The sequence below is a fragment of the Xyrauchen texanus genome, chromosome 23 (genome assembly GCF_025860055.1).
Source record: "Xyrauchen texanus isolate HMW12.3.18 chromosome 23, RBS_HiC_50CHRs, whole genome shotgun sequence".
In the NCBI taxonomy this organism is placed as follows: Eukaryota; Metazoa; Chordata; class Actinopteri; order Cypriniformes; family Catostomidae; genus Xyrauchen; species Xyrauchen texanus.
Window position 1 is genome coordinate 12,316,141 of NC_068298.1, and position 27,971 is coordinate 12,344,111.

Consider the following 27,971-nt stretch of genomic DNA (forward strand, 5'->3'; position numbering starts at 1 on the left):
GAGATGGATGCGAGGCGACTGTCTACCGGCTTTGGTAGGCTACTGAACAGTTTTAACCCTACCAAATTGGCTTGGCATTTAGAATGGCAACGATTTTTTAGGGGGGAAATGTATATGATGATTTTTTTTAAATACTGAATTATTGTTGTATGAATTATCACCTTGTTCATTGTAAGCAGTGAGTGAGATGGAGGCCGGTGGAGATGAAGAGGCTTTGGAAGAGAGCGCCGAGGTGAGAGATCATGCATTCATGAAAGAATAAACCTTCAACTGCCTTCAGATTGCATTAGAATAACGCCATTTATTCATGATATGTATGAAAAGTTGCTCCGAAATGTGTGTGTGTGTGTGTTTTTTTTGGGGGGGTTCAAGGTGCCACTCTAGGATTTAACCGGCATTTTCATTTATTCGGAGGTTGACACCCCATTTGACCGCGTCTCAGCGTCTTTTGTATTTTATCACATGATAGTTTTACCAGAACATTTAGGTGATTACCTTAAATTAAAGATTAACATTGATAGTCTATACTTCAACTATGGTCGCAGAAACATCACGCCCGACAGAGACTATTGTTTCCTTATAGTTCTTATTATTTAATAAAAGTCAAGTTCTAGTTTAGTTCTGCAAATATTTTGTCAAGGCAAGGAACACTGTTTAGATGAATTTGCAATGTAAAAAAACAAGAATAAGAATAAGAATACTTGATTGTATAAGTCTTAGGAAATTAAATTAATGTTTGTTAACATACCACTTGTCTTCATTATGCCTAAAATACTTTAAGTTGGCTTTGGAGCGCATGTTAGTCCTGGGCTACATAAAGATCCATAATGACAGACTGATATACTGTACGCAGAATACAGCATGCATACCCTTATATCTACAGAATAATCAAATGGCAGAGGGCAATGATCACTTTAAATGGAATAGATCAAACAAAAATTAAGTTTTTGTCATATTCATTTACATTTTTGTGTACATTTTTATACAAGTGGCAACTTTAGTGGCATTATGGCAAGTTAGACATCATCTATGCCAAGCAAAATTGTTTTTGTTTTACATGTCATGATGTGACTGATCGCATTCCACAACTTTCTTTATGATAATTCGTTGTACTTTGTTGAGCTCGGCAATATAATTCACCATTCACTCTCAGAATAAACAGAAGCTTGGACATTCTGCCTAACGTCTCCTTTGGAGTTTCACAGGAGAAAGAAACTAATAAAGGGTTAGAAAAACATTAGGGATAGTAAGTGATGATAGTTTATATTTTTGGATGAACTGTTCCTTTAAGAGAACCACTACACTGCTGGATCTGTCATTTGCAGGTTGGAATGCAAATATGAAATGTTAAAGGTTGTTTTCAGTACATTTGTTATAACACAAATCAGTCTGAAATCAGAGCCATTAAGTTTCTGTTGGTGAATACACTTCCTTTAAAATGTTTGATTTGCCGCATCTTCCCAACTTTTACCTACCCTTTTTGTCAATGCCTGTTTTGTTCATTAGTGCCAGAGACTCACTGCAGAGAGAGATTATGCTGAAAGGCAACTCAAGCACATTAAACGAGGTAAGTTCAACAGAACCCTAACTGTGGTGAAAATGTTAAGTCAGCTTCTGCTATTTTAAAGATTTAAATCTGTTGTTGAGAGATGGCTGTCAGTCATAATCATGGACATCATAATTCCAATGTTCAGAGTAGATTGTGTTTATATGTGTGGAGTGAACCATAAACTCTTGGATGTCATTAGTGGTACTGCATCAAATTCTCCAATTTTATGATCTTCTGTATAGACCAGAGGTGGCCCGCAGCCCACATCCAGATTCAGGATTGAGTCTTCCAGGCCTGTAAATCATTTCTCATAAAGGCCTACTGGACAAAGCAGCAGTCTTATAGAGATTATTTGGACTATTTAGGATTTATTATTTCTTACTATTACAAAGAAGGTTATCATGGCTGTCAACTTGAAAGTTTACAGTAAATATAAATTAATATACTGGCTCCTAAAACATTGTAAGTTATGATTGTTCGAACCTTAAAGTTAGTTAGTGAGTTAATTCAAGTGACAGTATTTCAACAATCATAGATAGTTTCCTGAACAATTTTCTTTGAATCTACTAATTTATTCTTATTTTCTTTAAAGTTTGTGAGTAAAATTTTGAGTTGATGTCCATCAAACTTAACCCCATGAACTAAGCACATTACTTTTTTACAAGTAGTCGAAGTGGTGAAGATGACCTCACTTGGCTCATCCCACTAAACTGACGTTCGGTGTTGTCTTATCTCATTTCCTGTCACCTCGCCCTCACCCATATCATCATGACATTACCTGGGGGCTCTTCTGAATGGTCCATTATTCCTAGGTGTTAACAAGTATTTCAGTCTCCATGGCTACTGGGAGCCAACCATAGAGATGCATTAGTGTTAAGGTGACCTTGCTGCTTCCACTTTAAGGAAACCCAACCGCAGGTACTTATTTGTTAGCACCCTGACAACACGGCTGCCGCAGGCTTAGGTACAGAATCAGGTGAGAAAATGTTGATTCAGCTCTGCAGGAGCAAAAAACGTCTGGAGCTGTTTGAAGAGTATATGACCTTTTAGGATGGACTAGCACAGTCAGAATTCAATGATGCAATTTGAATAATGTGTTTTTGCTCTGTGGAATATTTTTTTGGAAAGAAAACTCCTTCAACTCAACATTCAGTGTTTATATATATGTGTGTGTGTTAAAAATACATTCTCTGAAAAAACTAAATATCTTATGCAGTGCTGTTTCTAAAACAAGATTAATCAAATTGATCTTGTTTTAAATATTTGTAGATATTTTGACAAGAAAACAATAAAAAAATTATTATCAAGAATAGGTTTTTTGCCCTAATATCAAAGGTCTTACTAGAAAAAAAGAAATTATGATCAACATGAATTTTCTTGATAAAAACCTATTGTGCATGGTAACATGTGCATGTAAAATGGATATAAATAGCATTTTAGTTAATTGATAAAGTGTTGTTGGATTTGGCATTCTACATAAACACAGTATTTCAAACAACCATATTATGTTCTAGATTGATTTAACCTTATTTCTGAAGTGTAAAAAGATCCTTGCTGCTTTTAGGTTATGTGTGCAGTTCTTTTTATTGGTGTCCTGGAATTGTCAGACATTCCTAAGGGAGGCAATGTAGACCACACTGCATTCAGCTCTCATGCATTCAGTCTTGTTATTTCACTAAATTATTAAAAATGTCCAATTATGAATAATTTATCCTTTGAGAATGAATAGGTGGCTGCCTTTTAGCCTTCTATTGTAGTTTATATAAAACACCTAATTTACTTCCATATTATTTCTGAAATGAAATTCACTGCTCATTGAGATTTAATATTTTGTAATTTCATAATGAATTGCTCAAAAATAAAAAAATCATGATTTTTCACATTTACTTTTCAATTATTGATATTTTCAGGAATTGACTTTTGCAATTTAGTGTTTTTGTTTTTGTTTGATTGGCAATGCATTATTTAATAACCACACTATATGGCACACAATTGGCTTATTTTCTTGCTGTGGCTTACATGACACTGCAAATGTCACTGTAGTTTGGCCTAGTTGCTGGCATACAGGACAATAGTCTTGTGCTGGTTGCACGTGATTGGTTGGTATCCTGTTTGATGATTGGCTGCTGCAGGGGAACTGTTGTTGAGTATCTGGGAGGTACCCGATCTGTGGCTGGCAAAGCAGCTGTCTCCCACCTCCTCTTTGGGTTGCCTGAGTGAGCTTCATTAAACATACCCTCTGCACTTATGCAAATTAAAACATTGACAGTGTATTAAGTTGTCAGTCCCATTACTTAACTTATTTATTCTTATGCATTACATATCTTTAGGTTTACGTTTAGAAAGACATTTTTATGTGTTGATGAACTTTCCATTTTGATTCATGTTTTCCAGTAAAATATATATCCTTTAAACAAGACACATTTACTTGAGAAGCAAAGTTGTAATAAGATAATAAGACTTGTTTTCATAAATATCCTGAATTAAAATAATTTTTCTTACCTCATTAGAAAACAAGACAAAAATACTGATAAAAAATATTTTCTGCTGTTTACATTACACAATGTCGTCTAAAGATTCTCCCTTGGTTTGGAGTAGATTATGGGTTGCAAGCAGAGGCACAATTAGAACCAGAGTTGGAACCAAAATTGCCGGGTGATTAAACGTGAACTGTTAAGATTTATTAAAAGAGCTTAATCACTGTGATCAAAATTGGAGTGGAAGTGCTGTAGACTAATACTAGCTTTAAACTGTGTTAAAGTGGCAGACAAAATATTTGTTTGAAGCAGCTGTTTCCTGTCTGCACATGATGCTACAGCATTACTTTAAGCTTTTGTCACTGTTGGACTGATTCTGCAGAGCCATATTTTACTCATGCAGCATTAAGCACGGCATACTTGCTGACCCAGAATCTGCACACAGAGGAAAGCCCAGAAACAGCCCTTTCCCGGTCACTCATTACAAGCCAAATGAGTGAAGCAGATGGGATAGGACTGATCTGAAAAGGCAAGAGGGAGCCACGCCCCTTTTATTGTCTTGCTTTGTTTTCGTAGTCAGCATGTGCAATTTTGCACACCCTGACTCATCACTTGACAGTTTGTGAATAATGCTGTCTTGTTTAGCTTAGAGCAATCAGTCATTTTGCTTTCATATTAACTCTCACATTTACAAATGCTAGTTGTGGTTACAGTATTTATTACTTGGTGTGTATGATATGCTTGAAGAATGGTAAACAATATGGAGAATAAGACTGAACATGACTCAGTCATCGAGACAATAGATGCAATGCTATACACTGAACAACATACAGGAAAAGTTTATTTTATATCAGAGATTGTATTGTGTATATATCTGTATATATGGACTGTATATATCAGTCCATGGGCCCCCTGCAGTATTTTGGCCCCTATGAAAGCTTGAAGATGCAAAAAGAGAGCTCTGATAGCTGATGAGTGCTGGTGAACTTCTTTTCAGTATATTTACACTTCCCTGTCAGGTCATTATTGGCATTGGTGCAGAGCAGCCCACTGCCGCAGAGCCGTCCACCCTGAATATCTAATAGGAAATTAAGAATATAGGGTTTAAACCAGCTGCATCTGGATTATCAGTGGCATAATGCATTTTTGTAACTTTTTTTGGTGTAAAATCCCAATTTTGATCATGCTCAGATTTGATTAAATTAATTCTAACATTAACCTCCTCAAGAAGGTCAAGGCTGTTTTAACAGTTTTTTGTTTTCCAGATTATTACAGACCTATAAATCAGGTTTTGCATCCACTGTGTCAAATATGTCATCTTTTGAGGTGATAGCAGAACCTCTTTCCTTGAATAAAGGTTTATAGTGAGGTCATGCATTCACAATGTTTTGCTTTCCATTCTCACAATGTGCAGTATGTTGCCCCATAAAAATAAAATAGGGATGAATATTTATTCCAGGAAGGGGCTTCAGGGCAGGCTGATGATGTACTTCACTGTGACTGCATGCTGAGAGACGCATCATTCCTGCATAATTCAACAGTCTTTCATGGAGAAGCGCATAATATAAACTTCCTCCCTTGCTCATTTCCAAGGAAAGCAGAACAGTAAATTATACATTTAGCACTATTATATAGGGATGGTTGGCCCAAAATGAAAATTATGTAATTATTAATCCACCCTCATGTTGTTTTAAACCTGTATTACTTTCATTCTTAGGCAGAATGTTCATCACAATTACCTTTATCTTTCATTGTATGATATAAAAAAAAACATGCAATGAAAGTGAATGGTGACTTAGACTAAAATACTACCAACGTAGGGGGCCTGGGTAGCTCAGCGAGTAAAGTCATTGACTACCTCCCCTAGAGTTCATGATTTCGAATCCCAGGGCGTGCTGACTGACTCCATTCAGGTCTCCTAAGCAACCAAATTGGCCCAGTTGCTAGGGGGGGTAGAGTCACATTAGGTACCCTAATGTGGTTTGCTCTTGGTGGGGCACGTGGTGAGTTGTGCATGGTTGTGAGATGGTGTGAAGCCTCCACACTCGCTATGTCTCCTCAGTAACGCGCTCAACAAGCCATGTGACAAGATGCGCAGGTTGATGTCTCAGGTGTGGAGGCAACTGAGATTCATCCTCCCCAACCTGGATTGAGGCAAGTCATTACGCCACCACGAGTGCATTAGGTATTCCAAATTTGGGAGATAAAGTGAGAATTATTTTTTTTATATATATACTGCCATCTTTTGTAGTCTATGAAAAAAAGGTCAGATAGGTTTGAAACAACTTGAGAGTGAGTGAAAGAAATAAGGTCAGATAGGTTTGGAACAACTTAAGTATGAGTGAATTATGACAGAATTTTCATTTTTGGATGAACGTTCCTGTTACATACTATAAATAGATACCATTAACCTCTTAAGGGGTATGGTATATAAGTTGTATTTGATTAATCAATCATTTATTTTATTTTATCACTCCATAGAACACCCTGCTGCTTTTAATGTGTATTATTGCAGAATTCATTTTTATTTCCTAAAGAAAATGTAGTGCTTATAGATGCAGCTTGTGATGCATGTTTTCTTTGGAAATCATTCTGCACACTCAGTCTAAGTGGCTTGTTTAGGAGGTACATTGATGTGAGTAGCTCTGGTATTGCAATGACATCCAATCCTTTATTTGAGAGACCAGTGTGGTGTCTAGAGTTACTGTGCCAGTGCTTTGATACAACAATGCTTCAATGGTACCGAAATTTGGGAAACGGACCCCATTTTGAACATGTAACAGATAACTCTATGAAACAAAAATCTGGCTCTCATCTAAATCTATTTTTCTTTTTACATTTTATTTAGCTGTAATTGTTATAATCTTTATTTTATATTCTGTTAAATAATTTAGTCATGCATTTTCCAGGTATATCCTCATCTCTGCTTAGCTTTATGTGAAGATTTAAAACTTGCTGGATCGTATAGCATTATTTCTTTTTTTAAATACATGCTATACACTAATCTAAACATTAGCTTTTGCAAATATTTCCTGTGCATCTCAAGTTGACAGACCCTGTGTGGGAGTTAGTGTAACGTTCGAACAAGAAATACTATAAATAATATAGAGGGAAAATATGATTATACTCCCACTATTATTGCCATGAGCATGTTATTATGCAGTATACTTTATCTGCCTCAATGATTAAAACCTTTATCTCTGACATAAAGTTCTGAAGATTTGGGTAGAGGACTAAATCAAAGTTCCTGCGAGAAGACTGGGTGATAAAAATGAACTTGTGTGAAATCGTCTACTCATTAATGTATTTTATATAGTTTCCCAAATGGTGATCGAAGAGGTGAACGTATTGCAGACCCAGCTTGAGATTGAAAAGTCTTGCCGGGAAAATGCAGAGGCTCTGGCAACCAAGGTATTTGCCCACATAAGATATGCCTCTTGTACCAGAAAAACTCAGTGATTTTATTCATTAATATTTGTTCACGTCTTGCAGCTGTTAATTAAATTTTTCATTAAGCAATATAAACGTTAAAATTTCTGGAGACAGAATGGTTTCAATTGTTAAATATAATTTAATTGTTGTATATTTTTTTCAGTGTAGTTATACAGATGCTATATGTTGTGTTATGTTTTGTTCTGTCTTAGTTAAACTGTGAGAACAGGAAGCTGAAGTATTTGAGTCTGTCATCACGGCCCTGTCTGGATGAGCTGCTGCCCAGTATTTCTGATTGCATTTCCCTAGAAGAGGAGACCGACCAACAAGATCACAGCCCTGACCCCTTTTCTCAGTACAAACAGCAGGTCAAAGGTAAATTCCACAACATCTAATCTTTAGCATAGATCCCCTTGTTTCATGATCAGTTGCCAACTCCCTTGTGCAATTACAATTTCCCTTGCAAAAGATTATTTTATTGTCTTCATCAACTTGGAACCACCTCTGATTTTTTCCATAGATCTCCAAGAAACAGTGAGTTCTTTGCTGGAGGAAAAAAAGCAGTTGGCTTGTCAGCGTCAAGAGCAGCAGAGACAGATAGAAGAGTTGACAGCACTTGTGAGTTGCAATGCAACTCTTTTTACTTTTTGACAGAGTGAAAAACTCTGTTCAAACAAGCTTTGCAGATGTAGATGGGGCATGGGCTACAAAGTGCAGTATTTTAACCTGTAAATTAGCTTGAAATGAAGGGAGTGGTGGTGGCATAGTGGTTAAAGCACAGGGCTGGTAATCAGAAGGTCAGAGGTTCTAACCCTACGACCACCACCATAGTGTCCTTGAGCAAGGCACTTAACTCCATGTTGCTCTGGGGGTATTATTGGGGGTAATGTAATAATTGCACTGTAAGTTGCTTTGGATAAAAGTGTCTGCCAAATGCATAAATGTAAATGAAGCCTTAGTATCCAGCAGCATTGCTGATCCTAAAAGATATCCAAGTGACAATGGCTAATTGAGTTCCTTTGCTGATAGTTTATCAAAAGCTCATTTAATATGTGCCACATGCTCATTTTTAGACTGAAAAGGAGCAGGCCGAGATGAAGGAGCTTCATAAAACCATCGAGCAGCAAAGCAAAACCATTAAGAGGTTCAACAGAGGTGAGTATGAAGTTTATGAATGCAGACTCTTCCATTCAAATGCATGAGCGTGATGACATCATGTCAAATGGCTTGCAGAGCATCTGTGCATCTGCCTCATAGGAAGATTAATGTTGTTCTCCATCCTACTCACTACCGGCCTCCAGTCAAAGTCCCTGATTAAATTATCTGTACAAGATGCAACACATGAAATCCCTCTGTTCCAGATCAGGGTGATGCACTTTGCTTTGACCTCCACCCAGCTCCCTATTTGCTAATTTGTGTTGTTACTCTGACTGTAAAATATTGGAAACAGCATTACTTAGGACAGGTCACGTACAGCATAGACAAAAGCTGAACTGTTAGGCTGAGCGTGCTCCTAACATAGTGGGTTTAAAATGTTCTTTAGAAAACGGAATGTGATTGGAGGAGCCATGTTATAAAATAGGCAATGACGTTTAGTGTGTCATGTCAACTGTTCATAGATGATGATAACATGCACGTGATGACATTATGTGTCTCCTTAGTATCTATGATGGCCACTCATGAGTATGAACACATGAAGGACCAGCTGGATTTGGAGCAGAGTCTCAGGCAGAAAGCAGAGACCTATGCACATGAGGTACAGCAATAACGCGCAAGTTCATTTACTAGATTAATAAACAGGTTAAAAATTTGATCTCTGCTTTGTCAGACTGTGCTCTTGTACAGTATCTTTGTCAAAATGATAATCTTAAAATGAACTTTCTTAATGCATGTTCCTGGTTTTATTGTGATGGATTCATTGGTGAACACTATATCAAATATTTTGGTATTGATAGACGTGTAAGATCTATTTTGGAAGATTATCTTCGTAATCTTAAATAAAATTGTAATGCTCTTTGTCTGAAATTGAAAATGTTTTTTTCTGTCACTTAATAATTTTAAAGGACAAAGTTTACCCAAAAATTAAAATGTTCTCATCATTTACTCACCTTCATGATATCCCAGTTGTGTATGACTTTCTTTCTTCACCAGAACACATTTGAAGAAAACTAAAACATATTTCAGCACAGTAGGTCCTAAAAGTGGATGGTGATTCGACTTTTAAAGCTCCAAAAACCACAAATAGTCAGAATAAACATCATCGATATGACTCAATGGTCTAATTAATGACATTTAAAGCAATATGATTGCTTTATGTGCGAAACAATATACATTTTTAAGTATTTTTTAACTATAATCCATCACTTCAATCCATCAAGATAGTTGAGAACACGCGGTCTCTCGTGTGACGTATTCACGTTGCCATGTTACGGACGTAATCCTATGTTCTCCTCTTCGTTGAGACATCCAGGATAAGCACAAAAACGCACCATTTTAAGTAAAGAAACAGATACAAATTCAAATCAAACCAAAACCAACGAAGCTTCTGTACAGCATTCCCCTTACTCATTTGTAAACAGCGCTGCTCTTCCATGTGTCACATGTGCCTCAGTTCTCGTGTGTTTCACATGCCAACACGATGACATTTTAGATTTAAAAAAGGTTCATAAATATTTATCTTTTTCACTTGATCGTGTCACTTTAGAAGACATTGATTTAACCGCTGGAGTCGTACAGATGTCATTTATGCTGACTGTCTGTGATATTTGGTGCTTCAAAAGTCGAATCACCATTCACTTGCATTTTAAGGACCTACTGAGCTAAGACATTTTCCTAATTTTTTTCAAATGCATTCTGGTGAAGAATGAAAGTCATGCACACCTGGGATATCATGAGGGTGAGTAAATGATGATAAATGTTTCATATTTGGGTGAACTATTCCTTTAACAAATAACAAACTACCTGTTTAGGCAATATTTTAGCAAACTCAGGTGTAACTTCATTCAAGTTTGGAATGTACACTTTCACGATCCAATCAATTCCTGTGTCCTTTCTCATTGAATAGCATGTGTTGCTCTGAAAGTAAAGTAAAGTGCATGGCAAACAGGAATTCATGTTGACTTCAAAAGATTTTGGAATATCAGCAACAAGGCTGCGCTGCTAATTAAATGTTTATGCTGTTGTTATTTATGTATTTGTAAGTGGCATTTATAATGTGTGGTTACCTCAAAATCCAATCCAAAGGCAAAAACAATTGTATAGACTGATGATTGAAGTCTATGAACTCTCCATCATTCCTATATGCTCTGTCTGTTTCCTAATCCTTGGTGACTGAAGAAGGAAAACCAGCTGAAAGTGGAAGTGATCGTCTCATGTTTTCTCTTCTAGATGCATGTAAAGCAAAAAGAAGCCAACAGACAGAGCACGATTCTAATGCACCAGACAGATCCCAGCATTCAGCTACTCAAAGCTTTAGAAGATGTGGCCAATGTGACCAAAAAATTAGAAGAAGAGAGAATCAAACACCAGGAGAAGGTAGGCAGCCTCAGAGTCTTCAAAAAAATAAGATATTTGAATATTATATCAGCAAAAAAAGAGGCTAGATTCAGGTTTTATAGCTCATTTCACAAAAATATAAACAGTGAAACTGTAATCCCATGGCAGCAATAAGGTTTATTGGTAATACTGGATTACATGATAGGATTAGACAATGGGATTGAATTGACTAAACCTCTTTTCAGCAATTTAAATATTCTAAACAAGAGCTTTTCATGGACAGTTAACATAAATCCTATAATATAAGATATATTGAGCTGTGGTGTAAACAAAATCTCTCATTGGTCTCATTTGCACAGTCTGTTCTAAATGTGCAACTTCAGCAGTTACATGAAATACTTCTCAAACCACATTTAATGACAATGGATGGGGCTGTGATGTTGTCAAAATAACCACAAATATATTAAACCAACTGCAATTCCTATGCTTCAGAGGAGACATCTGGAGGCTTGACAGCTCTCTTAATAACATGGGGAATAATTCTGTAGCTGTCAGTCATATATTAACTGTGACTGCAACAAAGAAATCCCACATCATCAGATACATTTTTTACATGATTGTAGCCACAGGGCATTCTCAGTGTTTGTGGTCTTCACATCTGAACTCTGCTGACCAGATAGGATGAGCATCAGTTGTGATACATTTTCTGTTCATATAGTGGCAAAATGCTGAGGCTGACCAGCCAGTTGCAGCATCATTAGTAAAACTGCTTTTGGCGGCGCAAGGAATTGAGTGTTACTGAATTGGTAGGACTGATGCGTCATCAGTCAATAAACAGTCATGAGTGACAAACAATTGAAATATAGTTAGCATGGATCCTGACTTCAGGCATCATGTAATCAGTTACAGTATGCTATAATTTGTAATGATAGCTGCACTCATGTTTAACCGAACAGGACTTTATAACGACAATATAATGTAGATCCAAACGTAAGTTAGGAAGATGTTTGTTCATCTAGGCCTGCATATCATATCCCCAAGGATCACCTCAAAGCCCAAGCCCAGACCTGTGCTTGAGTCCCTTTGTTATGGACAGTACACCAGATAAGTTTACCTTAATGCGCTCAAGGACTATATCAAAATAAGTATTTATTGAATATGCCTGAATGTGCTAACATATGCGATTCAACTAAATTGCTTGAAGGTGCCTCGAATACCCTAGAATGACAGATTTCCATATGAGTGAATCATTTAAATAGAACAGAGTGATACTAATTTTCACTTGTATTTATGGGTTTTTAACATTTGTCTGTAGGTAAAGGCTCTGGAGGCTGAACTGGAGGAATGTGCTTTGCATAAGCAGTTAGTTCAGCTACAGAGGCAACTAGAGGTATTAGATGAGGTAAAGAGAGAGACAGAGGGAAGACTGCATGAGCAAGAAAAGAAAAACAGCATTTTGAAAAAGAAAGGTAAGCCCATGCAGTGTGGGACAGTTTCGTTCAAAGCTTATATTATATAAGCATGTTATACTACAAAGGGTAGCAAGATCATGATATTCCTGTTCAACCATATGGACACTAACAAAAGACGTGTTATTGCAAACCATTAGTATAATTTTTTTTAATTGTTGGTCTTTGTAAACATGTGCCAGATGGATATTTTTGGCCATTGTACAGCATCTCTGTTTTTTTTAAACCTTCCCATGCCTCTAAGGCACCATGTTTTTAGCACGCTATGTCGCCATGTTACAAATAATGAAACATGAGTGGACAATAAAGATGAATTAAAATTAATTGAATTGAAAACATTTGACATGCAGCTCGGAATATCAATGTTATTTCTTTATATTTTTAAACAATTGACCAATCAGATCTTTCTGGGGTGGTATATGAGAGTTAAAGGAACAGCTAAAGGAATGTTCCAGGTTCAATACAAGTAAAGCTCAATCATCAGCATTTGTGGTATAATGTTGATTACCACAAAAAAAACATTCGACTCGTCCCTCCTTTTCTTAAAAAAAAGCAAAAATCGAGGTTACAGTGTGGCACTTACAATGGAAGTGAATGTGGCCAATTTTTGGAGGGTTTAAAACCAGAAATGTGAAGCTTATAATTTTATAAAAGCATGTACATTACTTCTATTAAAACACAAGTATTGTTGGAGCTGTAAAGTTATTTAATCATCATTTTTGCAGTCATTTTAGAATTTTAGGTTTTGTTTACATTACTTCGCCATGGCAACAAAGTTATTGTGCAATTGTAGTAAAATTGGCTATAACTTTACACAGAAAAGGTTAGTAAGCAATTTTATCACACTAACATCATGTTAACATGGATAATGTTTACGTCTAGTGGCTAAACTTTTGAAACTGTGAGTATTTTAATACAAAAAAATTGGCCCCCATGTACTTCCAGTGTAAGTGCCTCACTGTGACCCAGGTTTTTGCTTTTTTAAAGAAAAGGAGGGACAAGTAGAAAAAAATCTTTGTGGTAGTCAATATTATGCTTTAAATGCTGTCAATTGAGCTCAACTTGTATTGAACCTGGAACATTCCTTTAAACAAAAAATTAAGATTCTGATATTTACTCCATGCAATGTCAATTTTCAGTGAATAATGACTTAGATTCCTGTCTGTATCTCAAATAAATTTACTGTATGGCATTAGAAGGCTTGGATGTTAGCGCACACACATATGGAGTGCTTTTATTGTTGTCTTATGGTGTTTTAGGTCCTTTTTTGGAGCTTGATAGACAAAGTCTGAATGGCCATTGTGTAGAAAACAACTGCATGAAGATTCTTTAAATATTCTCCTTTTGACCTTAATGGAATAAATAACAGCTTAAGGGTTTAAAACAGCATAAATATGAGTAAATTATGACAAAATAAAACATTTTAATTTTACCAATAATGCACCTATATAAACTTATAGAACCTATAGATCTTGTTCTACTGTATTCTAGACTCCTTCAGATAATACTGTATGCCATAGACTGGTATAAACTTGTGAATGAATCCCTGTAACTGGAAGACTTTAGACATCCTCGCATCCTCTTGTCATTTGCTACAGTTAAAGAGCTGGAAGAGGCGAGGCAGAGCTGTGTTTCAGCATCAAGCCCCTCCCCTGGGACGGCTCCTCCTCCTGCCCCTCTTCCTCAACCTCCTCCACCTCCCCCACCCCCTCCTCCTCCTCCTCCTCCACCTCCTCCCTCCCGCTGCAACCCCCTCAGGTAACGCTCCACTTTACTGCACAAAACCATGCTGTCCTCAGCCTTAAATACAGCCATATGTTAAAGGGCTTTGTCTTCTTTTCCAAAATCTAAGCATCTCTACATCCATCATTACTCTAATTACATCTCTCTCTGTAGTTCTCTAATTGCAATTATGAGGAAATCTTCCAAGGGAGGTAAAGGATCCCCGAAACTAGAGCAAGCCCCAGGTGACTTTCCCCTTTTCCGTACAGTGAGAACAGTGCATTTTATTCTGCCCTTTTATTCTGCCCTGTGTTGACCGTACTTGACAAATACAATCTCAACTTGGTGCAGCAAATGAAGCAGTGGAGGATGTCAAAGTAAAAGCTGTCAATGAAATGATGGAGAGAATTAAACACGGGGTAGTTCTCAGGCCTGTGAAGGGTCAGGACACTAAGGTGAGTTAAATGTGTTGTTTTATAACCTATTCCAGGCTTTTGCAATATTCAGACTCACCCCACATGATGTTTATTTGGAATTTGAATATGTTTGATAGGAAGAGGAATTTACTGAATTGCAATTCAAAGAAATTCAACAGTCACAAAACAGATGAATTTCATTAGTCCAGCACAAGTGGCAAAACATTATCATTATTATTTTTTAATTATTATGCCTCTTTATTCCCTAATATGTAGAATACAACTTCTTAGACACTGACTGGACTTCATAAAATGTCCTTGACATTTGATAACTTTGCAGATAACTTGAAATGATTGGCTGCATTTTGAAAACTTTGGGTCACCCCGACTTATAAATGTAATAATAATAATAATTATTATTAATGAATATTTCTTTTTACATAAAATATCAATAAATTAATTGATATGTGGCATTGCAAAGTGAACATTAAATAACATCTAATGATTTTGTAAATATCCTATATTTTGTGTGAATAATAACATGTTTACAGGTAGTTCTTGCTGAAAAATATTTTTTTCTTAAACACAAAACTTACAGCAGTTTTATGAATTAATGTGAATTTCATTCAATTTTGATTCTACTTCCTTAAATTCAAGTTTAAATTTCAATTCTTCATCCTGTCTATCTCCTTAAAGGATTAGTTAACCCAAAAATGAAAATTCTCTCATCATTTATTGGACTGTAGGTCCATTGAAAGCAAGTAAATTGTTGCAAACATTTTGAAGCTCCAAAATACACAAAACACAGCATAAAAGTAATCCATAAGACTCTAGTGGTTAAATTCATATCTTCTAAAGGGATATGATAGGTGTGGGTGAGAAACAGTTCAATTTAAGCCCTTGTTTACTATCACTCTCGACTTTCACTTTTACACACTTCTTTTGTTTTTGGTGATTTGCATTCTTTGTGCATAGCGCCACCTACCGGGAGGAGAATTTATGGTAAAAACTGACATAAATATTGATCTGTATCTCACCTGCACCTATAATATCGCTTCATAAGATATGGATTTAACCACTATTCATTTTATGCTGTGTTTATGTGTATTTTGGAGCATCAAAATTTGGCACCCATTCACTTGCATTGTCTGGACCTACAGAGCTAAAATATTCTTCTAAAATGATTTGTTTGTGATTTGCTGAGGAAAGAAAGTCACACACCTGGGATGTCATGAGGGTGAGTAAATCATGAGAGAATTTTCATTTTTGGGTGAACTATCCATTTAACTTAAATTCAGGAATTTAATTTGTAACTTAAATTTTTTCTGAATTTAATTCATCCTAGACCTGTACAACTCTCAAGTTTATTGGTTATTGATATGTTATGTACCTTGTGTACACTGGTTTATGGTTTGTAATGTTTACTCTGTTCTGTACTGTCACCTGCTATCATTGCAGAGATTTGCAACAAAGGTATGCTTTCTCACTTTTTTTTTTTTTTTTTCAAATGACACACATTTTAAAAACAATGTTTGAATTTAATTCACACCAGATCATGATTCCATGATCCCTAGTGTTAAGCTGTTCATATTGCACAGTTAGAATCAAAGGAAATCTTGTTCTTTAAAACTAAGCATAATTTTGTCGATACAGAAACCCTCTAGAAATGGCTTATAGCATTTGATCCTCCCTGAGGAATGGTCAGTTCATTAAAGCATTTTGCACATAGACAGTGCATAGGGACAGAGGGAATCCATCCTATTTAAGTTATTGATGAGCCAAAGGCACCATGATTATTCTGTGGCTCAAAGGGGCTGTATAATTTCAGATCAATAGCTTTCCCCTATAGTCATGATTTTAGAGATTTCCAGCTTCTCATTATGATGTACAGGTAGAATATACATTGTTTTTCTCTTTCAGATATTATTCGTCTAAAATGTAGATGAATAAACGGAAAAAAAACGAAAACAACAAAAGCAGTTGTTGTTGTAGTTTATAGTATATTTGCTATAGTAACCTATTCAATCTGCCATAAAGGCATGATTTCATGTATGGATGGCCTATGTCAGTTAATATTTTTTAAATATGATATCTTGGTATTAATTGATCTTATAATGCCACTTTTTCCTGTTTCACAGCAGCCGAGCCCAGCAGCAGAGGAAAAGCAGCAAGAGAGTGCAATGGAAGAGCTAAAAGGCATTCTGGTATGTTTTCTGAATAACAACTCCGTGTCATTCAATCAATATCTACCCATGTGGTCAGATATTTTTAAAAAATCAATGAGCTATGATTTCAACATTAATTTTACAGCACTAATCTTAATACATGTCAACAATTTTATCTATTTGTTACTATTTTGATTTCACTTAAAGAGATAGTTCACTCAAAAAAATTTAATTCTCTTATCATTTACTCACCCTCATGATATCCCAGATGTATATTACTTTCTTCTCCAGAACTAATTTGAAGAAAATTTGAAAAATATCTTAGCTCAGTAGGTCCTTAAAAGGCAAGTGGACGGTGATCCGACTTTTGAAGCTCCAAAAATCACAGACAGTTAGCATAAATTACATCTGTACAAATCTAGTGGATAAATTAATGTTTTCAAAAGATCAGTATGCTTTTTTAACAGTCAGCAATGGTATGCATGTGTGATGTAATTGTGTTGGAACATGAGACACTTGAGAACTGCACGTGCGACACATGTAAGAGCAGTGATTTTTACAAGTTAGTAGGAGGAATGATGTACAGTTAGTTTTGGTTTAGATCTGTATTTGTCTGTTTCATTATTCCCAATGGTGATTTATCCTGGATGTCTCAACCGAGAGGAGAATGTAAGATTACGTCCGCAACATGGCAATGCGAATATGTCACATACTTACATATTTATATTTTTTCACACCAAAAGCAATCATATCACTTAAGAAGACATTAATTTAACCTCTGGAGTCGTATCAATGACGTTTATGCTGACCATCTGTGATTTTTGAGCTTCAAAAGTCGTATCACCATCCACTTGCATTTTAAGAACCTAATGAGCTAAGATATTTTTCTATTTTTCTTCAAATGTATTCTGGTGAAGAAAGAAAGTCATACACAACTGGATAACATGATGGTGAGTAAATAAAGAGTGAATTTTAATTTGGGGTGAACTATCCCTTTAAAGCTGCACTACGTAACTTTTTGCTATATCGCTTTCTGACAGTACACTCAAAGCGCTTTTACATTGAGAACAAACCACCACCAGTTACCAGCATATTTTAATATGATTATTCAAGTGTTTCATATTGTATACTATTAATGTTTGTATTGTACTACACATATCGGTTTAAGAGGTGAAACTTGTGATATGACTGATATGAGTTCAATGGAAGACTTTATTATTTTATATTATATTGTACTACAACAGTACGTTTATGCAATGCACACAATAAAACCTAAAGCTAAAAACATAAAACGAGGATTCAATAATGATGGGGATAAAATATAATTTATTAATATGAAAATAATAAGCTTAAATATGCAATATAACAATTACAAGAAGTACGTTTGAGAAGTCATACATATTAGTAAACATGTTACAGTAACTTCACTGGAAAATGTAGATACATCGCGATCGGTTAACTCACGAGTAATATTCGATTCATAAAAGCATAACAACCAATATAAGCAACAACATTACCAGAAAACATATCAAAGCATTATAGCAGGTAAACAACTTTGCCAAACGGATAACAGATAAACATCCATCCAGACTGCGATGCTGTCCTGAACTGTGTGAGTTTGACTGACTGATCTGAACAGCTTACGTCCTCAAACCGGAATACGTGACAGCCGGTACTTCTTTTCTGTGTTTATGGACATGACGTAACGATGCAAGGATGAATGACATAAGCCAGCGATTTCGTGCCAAATCTGACCAGACAGCTCAAAATTCAAATAATTTGTATCGGGGTAAGGTAAGGACATTGTTTTGAAAACTGATAGTTTATGTACTCAATAATGCCAATTTGTTATTTTTTAACGAAAAACTCTTACGTAGTGCAGCTTTTAGAAATGTATAAGCAATATTTTAATATGAGAAAATGTTCCTCTGGGAAGAAAAAGAAAATCAGTTTGTTTTCTTTCTGACCTTGTAGGAGACAGTAAAGAAGAGTCCCAGTCGTGGATTCCAGGAAACGGTTCATGCTAAAAAAGACAGTGAACTGGAAGTGATTCTGAGGAGGAGACGCAAACAGGCCTGTGATCGGAACACAGAGGGTAAGACAAACACTATGCTTACACTGTTCATTTGAAAGTATTTTTGTTTGGATATGTTCAGAGAAGCATGCTACCTTACTACCTGTGTTATTGCTGCAATGGACTGAATGTATACAGGGCTGTGCACAGTATGTGAATTGTCTGTATGCATGAAATTCCTGGATAATGTGCAGTATCAGCAGTGCTTACTGCTAGTTCAACTTTCCCATTTTTGAAAGAGTTTGAATTGGAAATATATCAGCTGTTATTTTTTAACATCTTTTTTTTTACTCATAATTTGATCAGATCAGACTGCCAAATATGACATTTTCTTTAAAAAAAATTCAGTTCAAATTGAAATTATTTTTTTAATAACTTTATTTATTTAAATATATATATATATATATATTTAATTAACTGTAATAATAATTTTATTTATAATTTATATTTTAAAATGTATTTTCAATATTTTATTCAGTTCTGAAGAGTTTCACACACATTGAAAATTAAGTAGGGCTTTTGGAATGACAGTGTAAAAAAGGCTGTTTAACAGAAATATTAGCAATTTCCATGTTTGCTGGTAAAATATGGAAAGTCTCAACAACCTTACCCACATGCATATAATTACAATAGACTAGGTTAAAAAAATGTTTACCAAAAAATTTATGAACTTGACAAAAGTCAGCCTTATTTACTCTATATTGCTCTTCGATATATATAATTTACAGTATATATATAACTCTATGTAGCTATATTTGTTGTTTGGAGCAGTGAGTTGTACTGGAAAAAAAAAAAGAGTTCCAGATTCAAACACATTATGAATTGGTCCTGGAGCTATTATCATTGTGCCCTTATTGTAACCTAGGCATCTAACCTCCATTTTTGTTCCATGAAGACTGTCCTTGTAATGGGTGTAATATCATGCTCTTTGTATAAAAATAGTAGCTAAATGACAACTTGCTATACTTGTATATGACACATAAATATGAACATGTCATTTAACATATATTTATTACATAACAAACTGAATATTGAAAACAATCAATGTACCACAAGTGGATCGTAATACCAGTGTCAGATGCATTGAACACTATAGTAAACACATATGGGTTATGTAGGAAAAGGGTATTACATTTATAGTCAAAAAGTATAAGTCCAGGACATTTGTGACCCACATATGCATTATATGATTAAACATTTATAATGGAATAATACCTACTGTTTCACTTGCTTTTTTTTTTTTTTAAACAGAAGGCAATATACAATATACAATGTGCAGTAACTAAGTAATAAGCTGGTATTCTATTCCAAACATAGCCACTTATTTGTAAAGTGAAAGGTAGTAACTTAAGTTGCAAAAGATGACGTTACAAATTTATGTTATAAAGTTAAAGTTATGGAGTTATAAAATGGACTGAAGTTTTAGGTCACATCCACTCTATTAAGTTTTTGTTTGAAAATGCATTGATTTTGCTATGTTTGCGCCTCTTATCCAACTGGAATGGCGTTTTTCCATCGAAAATATTGATTTTCAAAATCACTCTCTAGTACTGCATCTTTGGAAAAGGATGTCAGTAGAAAAATGAAAATTGTGTTTTGAAACAAAAAATTATTAGTGTAGATGTGCCCTAGGTTTTAACATATCTATTTCCAAAACAAATAGTTTAGTAGGACATGTAGAGAAATTAGTAGTGCATGATGTCTTGTGCCAGTAATCATGTGCATTTATCTGTTGCTTTGCAGATGATGGGCAGCTGAGCAAAGTCTCCTCATCAAACAGTCTGAATGCACGGCACAGTTCTGACTCAGGCAAAGACACAGAAGGGCCAGGCAGCAGCTCACTCTCAGGCAGTGAGCGTGGATCGAGAACCAGCTCAGAATCTGGCCGAGAGCCAGCTGTGACCCAACAAAGCTCTGATTCTGGCACAGAGTCCAAAGGAGCCAGTCAGGCAGACAATGCCTGCAGAACTCTTTTTGAGAAAGAGTCCTCTGAGCCTGTCACTAACGGATGCTGTTCAGGGTAAGGTTAAAAATTTATTGCCAAACACACTATGTATTTTTTTACAAACACCACTCCATTTGACCTTCTTAGCTTTTTTTCGAGATTCTGAGATGACATACAACATTCATATATGCAGTGGGCCCAAGAAGTATTTGGACACTTAAGACACTCCTGAAAATGTACTATTGTCTTAGCATTAGAGTATAAAATATTAAACCACCTGCTATTTATTGTAAAGAAAGATAACACGTGCAATTTTTAAGTAAAACATTTGATAATAAGCTGGTCAGGTTTTAATTTAATTTCAATGAAGCAAACAGTATTTGGACACTTTATGGTTGTCAAATGCCTGCGATGGACTGGCGACCTGTCCAGGGTGTCCCCCGCCTTTCGCCCAATGTTAGCTGGGATAGGCTCCAGCCCCCCGCGACCCTGTACACAGGATAAGCGGTTGACGATGGATGGATGGATGGATGGTTGTCAAATGTACTCTGCTAGGACACCTGTGTAAACTTCATGGGGAACTGACTTTATATATCCACGAAAAATAACTTTGTGTCTATTTAGTTAGGGATAGTTCACCAAAAATTGTAATTCTTAGAAGAAGATTTTTAGAAGAATATCTCGGCTCTGTATGTCCATACAATGCATGTGAATGGTGATCAGACCTTAGTAGTTAAAAAAATCACTTAACGGAAAAGGTAATCCATATGACTCTTAAATTATTATCTCCAAAAGCGATATAATAGGTGTATGTAAGAAACAGAGCAATATTTAAGTCCATTTTTAACTCTAAATTTCCACTTTAACTTTCTTTTTCAGATGTGAAAATGAAACTAAACAAGTGCCACATATGACTTTCAGATGTAAAAGTGAAAGTGGAGATTTAGAGTAAAAAAGGACTTAAATATTGATTGCTTGAGTCGGTTTCTCACCCAGACTTATTATATAGCTTCTGAAATAGATTCTTTAGCCAACTTGAGTCTACTGGATTACATCTCTGTTTCCTTTATGTGATTTTGGGAGCTAAAAAGGTCTGATCGCCATTCACTTGAATTGTGTGGACCAACAGAGCTGAAATATTCTTCTAAAAATATTTGTTTGTGTTCTGCTGAAGAAAGAAAGTCATACACACCTGGGATGGCATGAGGGTGAGAAAATGAGATGAGAGAATTTTCATTTTTGGGTGAACTATCCCTTTAATAGAAATTGCAAAAATGGTTAGTTCTGAGAACCAGTCTAGCATCATTTGTTTGTTTGTTTCTAATCCAATTAAATGTATGCATTTTTAAATGTGATTTAAGCAGTGTTGGTGTAACCTGATCGCAAAGTATTATAATCATTACTTTTTTAGTCAAAAAGTAGTGTCATACATTACATTTTAAATTATTGTAATCAGATTACAGTTACTAACTTTCATTTAAGGTAATTACTTTAAAGTAAATTACTTTGGTTACAGATAATTGTAAAATAATGTTATTTATGTACAGTATAATACATTTAACATATAAATTCATATACTCATATATATGTATATTAACGTTTCTGTGACATTTGAAGGGTATGTGACATTGAAAGTATCTTAGAAGTAAAGTAAGTAGTAATTTCATTACATTTCCAATGGAGTAATCAGTAAAGTAATCTTATTACTTATTAATTTGTGCTGGATTACTTTTTTGAGTAACTTACCCACCACTGAATTTACATTTCAAATACTTTTTTAGGCCACTGTAAGTGTTATGGTGTATGTTCATTTATTTAATACAATTATATTTACTTATATATTCAGTGAAGTAAAGGATGGAGATCCTGAGAAGTGGGCAGGGCCCAATGGGACTGGCCATACAGCTGCAAGTGATGACCAGCATACCACTATCAGCTCCTCTGCACAAAGCTCCAATGCAGCAAATGGGAGCACAGATGCCGAGTGTTAACAGCAAGAAGCCCTGCAAGCACAGCTGCTTTATTTGCACAAAACCATGCTTTCTAAATGTATTTATTCCAAATGAAAACAAATCAATTCATATTTTACAGTAAATTAAAACAAACCGATGATTTCATAATTTGCAAATAGTTTTTGGAAAACCTAAGTTCATTAACAATGACACATTTAACACAGAAGAGCAAGTAAAATTCAGAAAACATCACAACATCATACCAGACGACAGGTGTTTTTTTTTCTTTCGCTGTAAATATACTGTATCTGCCTTTTGCTCCTTTAAAAGTAACAGGGGGTTTACATATTTGAGACTTTCATGCCATACACTTTTCTACTGCAAATTCATTCTACATGATAGTTGCTGTGATTTTGGCTTCATCTTGGATTCATATTTTTAACAACCGAGTCACGTTTCCTTAAAAATGCAAGCAAGGAAACTTAATAACATAATATAATGCAGCAAAACAATCCTGCAACACTGCACTTCACATTATGGTGCATTTGCTGTTATAAACTAGGGTCTTTGATTCAGTGTCAGTACAATCCAAATTCATCTTAAGATGTAATTATAAGCCATGCGAGTGTTTCTGCTTATCAAGGATATACAATAAAGAGGAACAATGGTGGCCTGTTCTACCTCTTAAGATACACTCACCTCTTGAGGATTTCAAATTGTACAGATCCTAAATGAAAATACCATCAGATAATGGAGAGTTAACCACCCATGTCTTCCATCTGTTTCCAAACTTTGCACTGCATGATTGCACTAAAAGAGCATTTTGGCATTTCTTAATCAGATTTGTGCTCACTATTTAGCAATTCCATCACATTATTATCAGCAAATTTTAATATTGTGCAGGATGAGGCTGCCTTTAATAACAGCAAATAATTGCCTTGTGACTCCTCTTGACTCTATTAAGTGGATCATGTTAATGTTATGGTAATGTGGGCAATATTAATGATACAGTAGGTCTCTGGCCTTCTCAGTCTTGTTTTTGCGGCTGCTGTATTGTCAGCTTTAGTCCAGCAAACCACCAGGTTTGGTTTGATATCAAGCTGAAGTGTGACAGATCAGCTTCTGAACAACTGCAATAAAATTTGACTTGGCCAATAACTGTAAATGCTGAATGAATGTGGTTGGAATTATGCATCATGTGTCAGAAAATCTCAAATCGGATATAAGGAATACCCACTGGAAAACAAACAACCCAAGTTAATGTGACACATTCACATTCTTTTTGAAGATAGGAGACATGTTGATGAACTTAAAATCGCTCCTTAATTTCTTACCACCTCTGGAATGTGTTTTGGCCTTACTGTATGCTCCGTTACTTCCTTTTCAGCCTTATTGGAGTGTAGGCTTGATTTTGTATAATGAATCTGAGAGGTGACTGATCTGACTTGTGATCTTGAAATGAGTGTGTTTTGAAGCTTCAAACTGAGTGTACCTGTTTTTATTTGAATTTAAATAAACCTCCGTCTTAAACATACCTTTTAAACTCAACTGAAAAAATAAATGTATAAATGTGTTGATATATGTTGAAATATTTGTTTCCTTGTTTCAAACAAATTTATGTCAGCACTCCACTTCCCACAATTAATTCATGTGCACATTATTTAACCTGCATTTAAGAGTGTATAGTGTTCCCTTAATGTTAAATAACATGCTCAAAACTTGCTTTTAAGTCTACTTTGGTAAATTAAAAGGTACTTTGAGTCCAGGTAAACAGTGCAGTTAAACAAAGGAGAGTGCAAAACATTACAAAGAGTGCAATGAAATATATATGAAGGTATTAGCGGGTAAAGCAACAGGATCTGCCAGTGAGAAACAGAACCGGTATATGTGCACTGCCAAGAGTAGTGTGAAAGGAACAGGAGGTGAGAGAGGAGCAAAATGAGACATTGCACTGTTTGATCCTAGTAGGTCAAACAATAATAATAGTAATTATTGAGTAGTTTTAATGGAACACTACTTCTGGAAGTCTGTTACTAATAGAGTCTCAAAAATGTGTTTTTCATGCTCCCCTCCTGGGTGAGATAACAGAACTGATCACTGGCTTTCCTCGGTTTGTTCAAGCATTTGGATTCACCTGAGCTGGAATTGCTCCCCCAAAAGGTCACAGCATAATGATCTCTAAGAACATCTGTAGATTACTTCTACAAAGGTCTAATATAATATTATATTTAAGCAATATCACACGAGCAAAAGTGCAATATGGCCCTATATCAGCACTGCTGTGATTCGGCCGCAGGCCGAGTGCTGTATGTAATCACAGCAGTGCTGATTTAGGGCCACATAGCATGAATGCGAGTGTGATATTGCTTGTATACAACAGTGCGGTCAGAGTATGGTCATAAAAACGGATTTGTGCATGGAACTACTTTATTACGTAGCGGATCAGAATCTGCTATTGCTGGTTCAAACCAAATGATGCGTCCGAGCCTCCTTAGTAATGAAATAATATCACTTCAGAAATAGTATCACAGCTTGTGCTGTTTCTACCAAGTTATTGGATAAACAAGGATTGATGTGTGTGTGTGTGTGTGTGTGTGTGAGAGAGAGAGAGAGAGACAGAGAGACACAGAGCATGTGTGATCACCTGTTGCCACTCCCAAGCAGAGATGCTGTCAGCTTTCTGGAGATCAGTGGAAAAATAGTCATCCGAGCAGGGGTTATTCCCCCTATTTTGTGGTAGCCAGTGCGCAAGAGTCTTTCACTATAGAAACCGCAATGTCCTCCAGCATTTTGAACAGTACTTTTTCACCAATGTGAAAACCCCAGTAAGAGGTAAGGGCCTTGGGTTGTGTAATTAATCAGTCTGTTGTGTCTCTCAGCTGTGATGAGCCGTAATGCTGAAGATGTTAGCTTAAAGCCATTTAAAGCTATTTTCTAGCTGTAGTCGTGTAGTAGTAATAAGAGGGATCACGGAGCACTGTTGTATGTAAACAATGACTAATGGATTCACGTCACCAACTGCTCGTATTACACACAAAAATGATGTAAACATATGTAATGTCAAAAAATAAATTTTAAAATACATGTAAGAGACACTAATAAAGTAACTCTAAACACATATGCACTACTCTTTAATTTAGAACAGCACAAACACAAGCGGAATAACACACAAACAGTGAAGCGTCGGAGTGCTGATGGTGTCAGACCATCAGTGCTCATGGAATGACCCTCGTCCAATCATATTTGAGGACCGGAACTAACTGTTGTATATAATATAATATAATTAGGGCTGTTGATTTAACATGTTAATAACGTGCGATTAATTTTACAAAAAATAACACATTAAAAAAATTAACACAATTAATCGCACCATTATAAGGAAGATTCCTGAGAAATGCAAGCTTGTAGTACTATCTGTTTACTCCAGAGGGCAGTAAGTGAAACTTCAGCTGTATGAGCAACACACAGTTATACAGTGAAGAAAACTCTTCAACAGACAACTTTACGATCTTGCGTTCAAAACACTTGAAGGAGCGCAAATGCAAACTAAGGGATCTTAAGATATGTTTAAAGATTGAGTATTAAACTATATTTAACTTGACACAGTGACCTAAACATTTTATTTTTATGACGCAATGCACACGAGACGCGACACAAGCATGTCTGACACAGGTCGTATGGTCTTTACCTCACAAATATTTAATTACCAACAAGGTTAAGGAGGTGTCCTTTAAACTGTTACACCGTTTTTACTCAGTCAATCTTTATTTAAGAAACATGCTCCCTGAAATAGATCCACTTTGCTCCTTCAGTAATGCTGTAGATTAATCTACCCGTCACTTGGGAATGAAAATGTTGTTTGTTTGTACGTACATCTATTTGAACTAGTTTTACTTTGCTTTATAAAGACGTTTTATTTGGTTTCCACAGTTTTGATAATTTAAAAAGTGAATATTTTCTGATTAATCTGTTTATTTTTCTTGCCAAATTTTTATACATAAGTGTAAATGTATGTATATAAAGCCCCTATTTGCACTTTTTTGTAAAGACTTGAAATATTATTTAAATACTCTTTGTACCACCAACAGCTCCAAAGCATAGAAAACCATTGCACCATGTAATGAATATAATGTCTTGGCATTATTGTAAAATATATCTGTAGTATTGTATACTATGTATATACCCCTGGCTTGTTTCTGAAAAAAAAATTAATTGTCTGACACAGGTGTAAATTGACCGGTCCTTAAACAAGCCCTCGTAATAAATTTCCAACTGATTGACAAATTCACTTGTGTAATGGATTGCTGTGAACTAAGCCAATGATTGGCTTATGTTTAATAATATGGTAGTAAACAATACAATGTATTCTACAGCCGCTTTTTGTATTGTCTTATCAATTATTAACTCTTCTGCCACAAGAATGTAATGCATTTTAATTATCTGAATATTTGTTTTTATATTTAAAGATAACTATGTATAATTATTTCATCATTATATACTGAATTATTGTTATATGAGGGGCTTTCTCAGCAAATATTTGTATATGCAATTAATCGCGATGAATTAATCGGGACACCATGTAATTAATTCGATAAAAAAAATTCATTGATTGACAGCCCTAAATGTAATATAATATAATATAATATAATATAATATAATATAATATAATATAGGAACCTTTTTGTGGTCCTATTGGGGTGTGGTGATCCACGTCTGCCGGTTAAAAGAGATGTAAGTCATGCTCAGGGGAAGGATCTCCACACTGTTTAACTCCTCTCATCCTGTGCCCCTTCATCCCTGTGTTCACCATGCCCAAGCTGCTGCCCCCGTGTAGGCATCTGCCAAGCCATTTGGCTGCCAGGAGTTAGTCGAGCCCTCATCTTATCACCTGGAGGTGGCTGAGTCCATCACTGGCTGCCAGGAGGCGGCTGAGCCTGCAGCCGATCGCCAGGAGGGGTCAGAGTCAGCTGCACCTCGTCTGGAGGTGGTCAACGTTCCATCAACCACCTCAGCCGGCCGTGTCCCTGTCATGAGGCAGCCTGACTTAACCAACTGGACCAACCGGACCATGCTCCCTTTCTGGAGCCTCCTCCCCGGCTGCTGGGCCCCGCCCCTTCCTGAAGCCTTCCTTGTTCCTTGTTCTGGTTATTTTTTGGTTGGGACACATGGAAGTCGTCCCTTTGAGAGGGTGTAGTGTCTTAATTTTAAGTGATTTTGTTCAGTTGCAGCAGCAGCATGTCTCTCTTGTATCAGGTGTAGCACATTTTCAACAGCA

General features: G+C 35.8%; 1 protein-coding gene across 1 annotated transcript; it reads left to right on the forward strand.

The window, feature by feature from the left end:
- On the forward strand, window positions 1–24,239 carry LOC127617202 (shootin-1-like). The gene is made up of 18 exons (XM_052089129.1): window positions 1–34; window positions 177–232; window positions 1,507–1,567; window positions 7,343–7,437; window positions 7,671–7,833; window positions 7,979–8,076; window positions 8,532–8,613; window positions 9,120–9,214; window positions 10,846–10,992; window positions 12,269–12,422; window positions 14,021–14,180; window positions 14,319–14,389; window positions 14,496–14,599; window positions 16,019–16,033; window positions 16,699–16,764; window positions 18,700–18,820; window positions 20,543–20,819; window positions 22,591–24,239. The coding sequence occupies exons 1-18, from the start codon at window positions 4–6 to the stop codon at window positions 22,733–22,735; spliced, it is 1,941 nt and encodes a 646-aa protein (XP_051945089.1). The 5' UTR covers window positions 1–3; the 3' UTR covers window positions 22,736–24,239.
- Window positions 24,240–27,971: the final 3,732 nt, after the last annotated feature.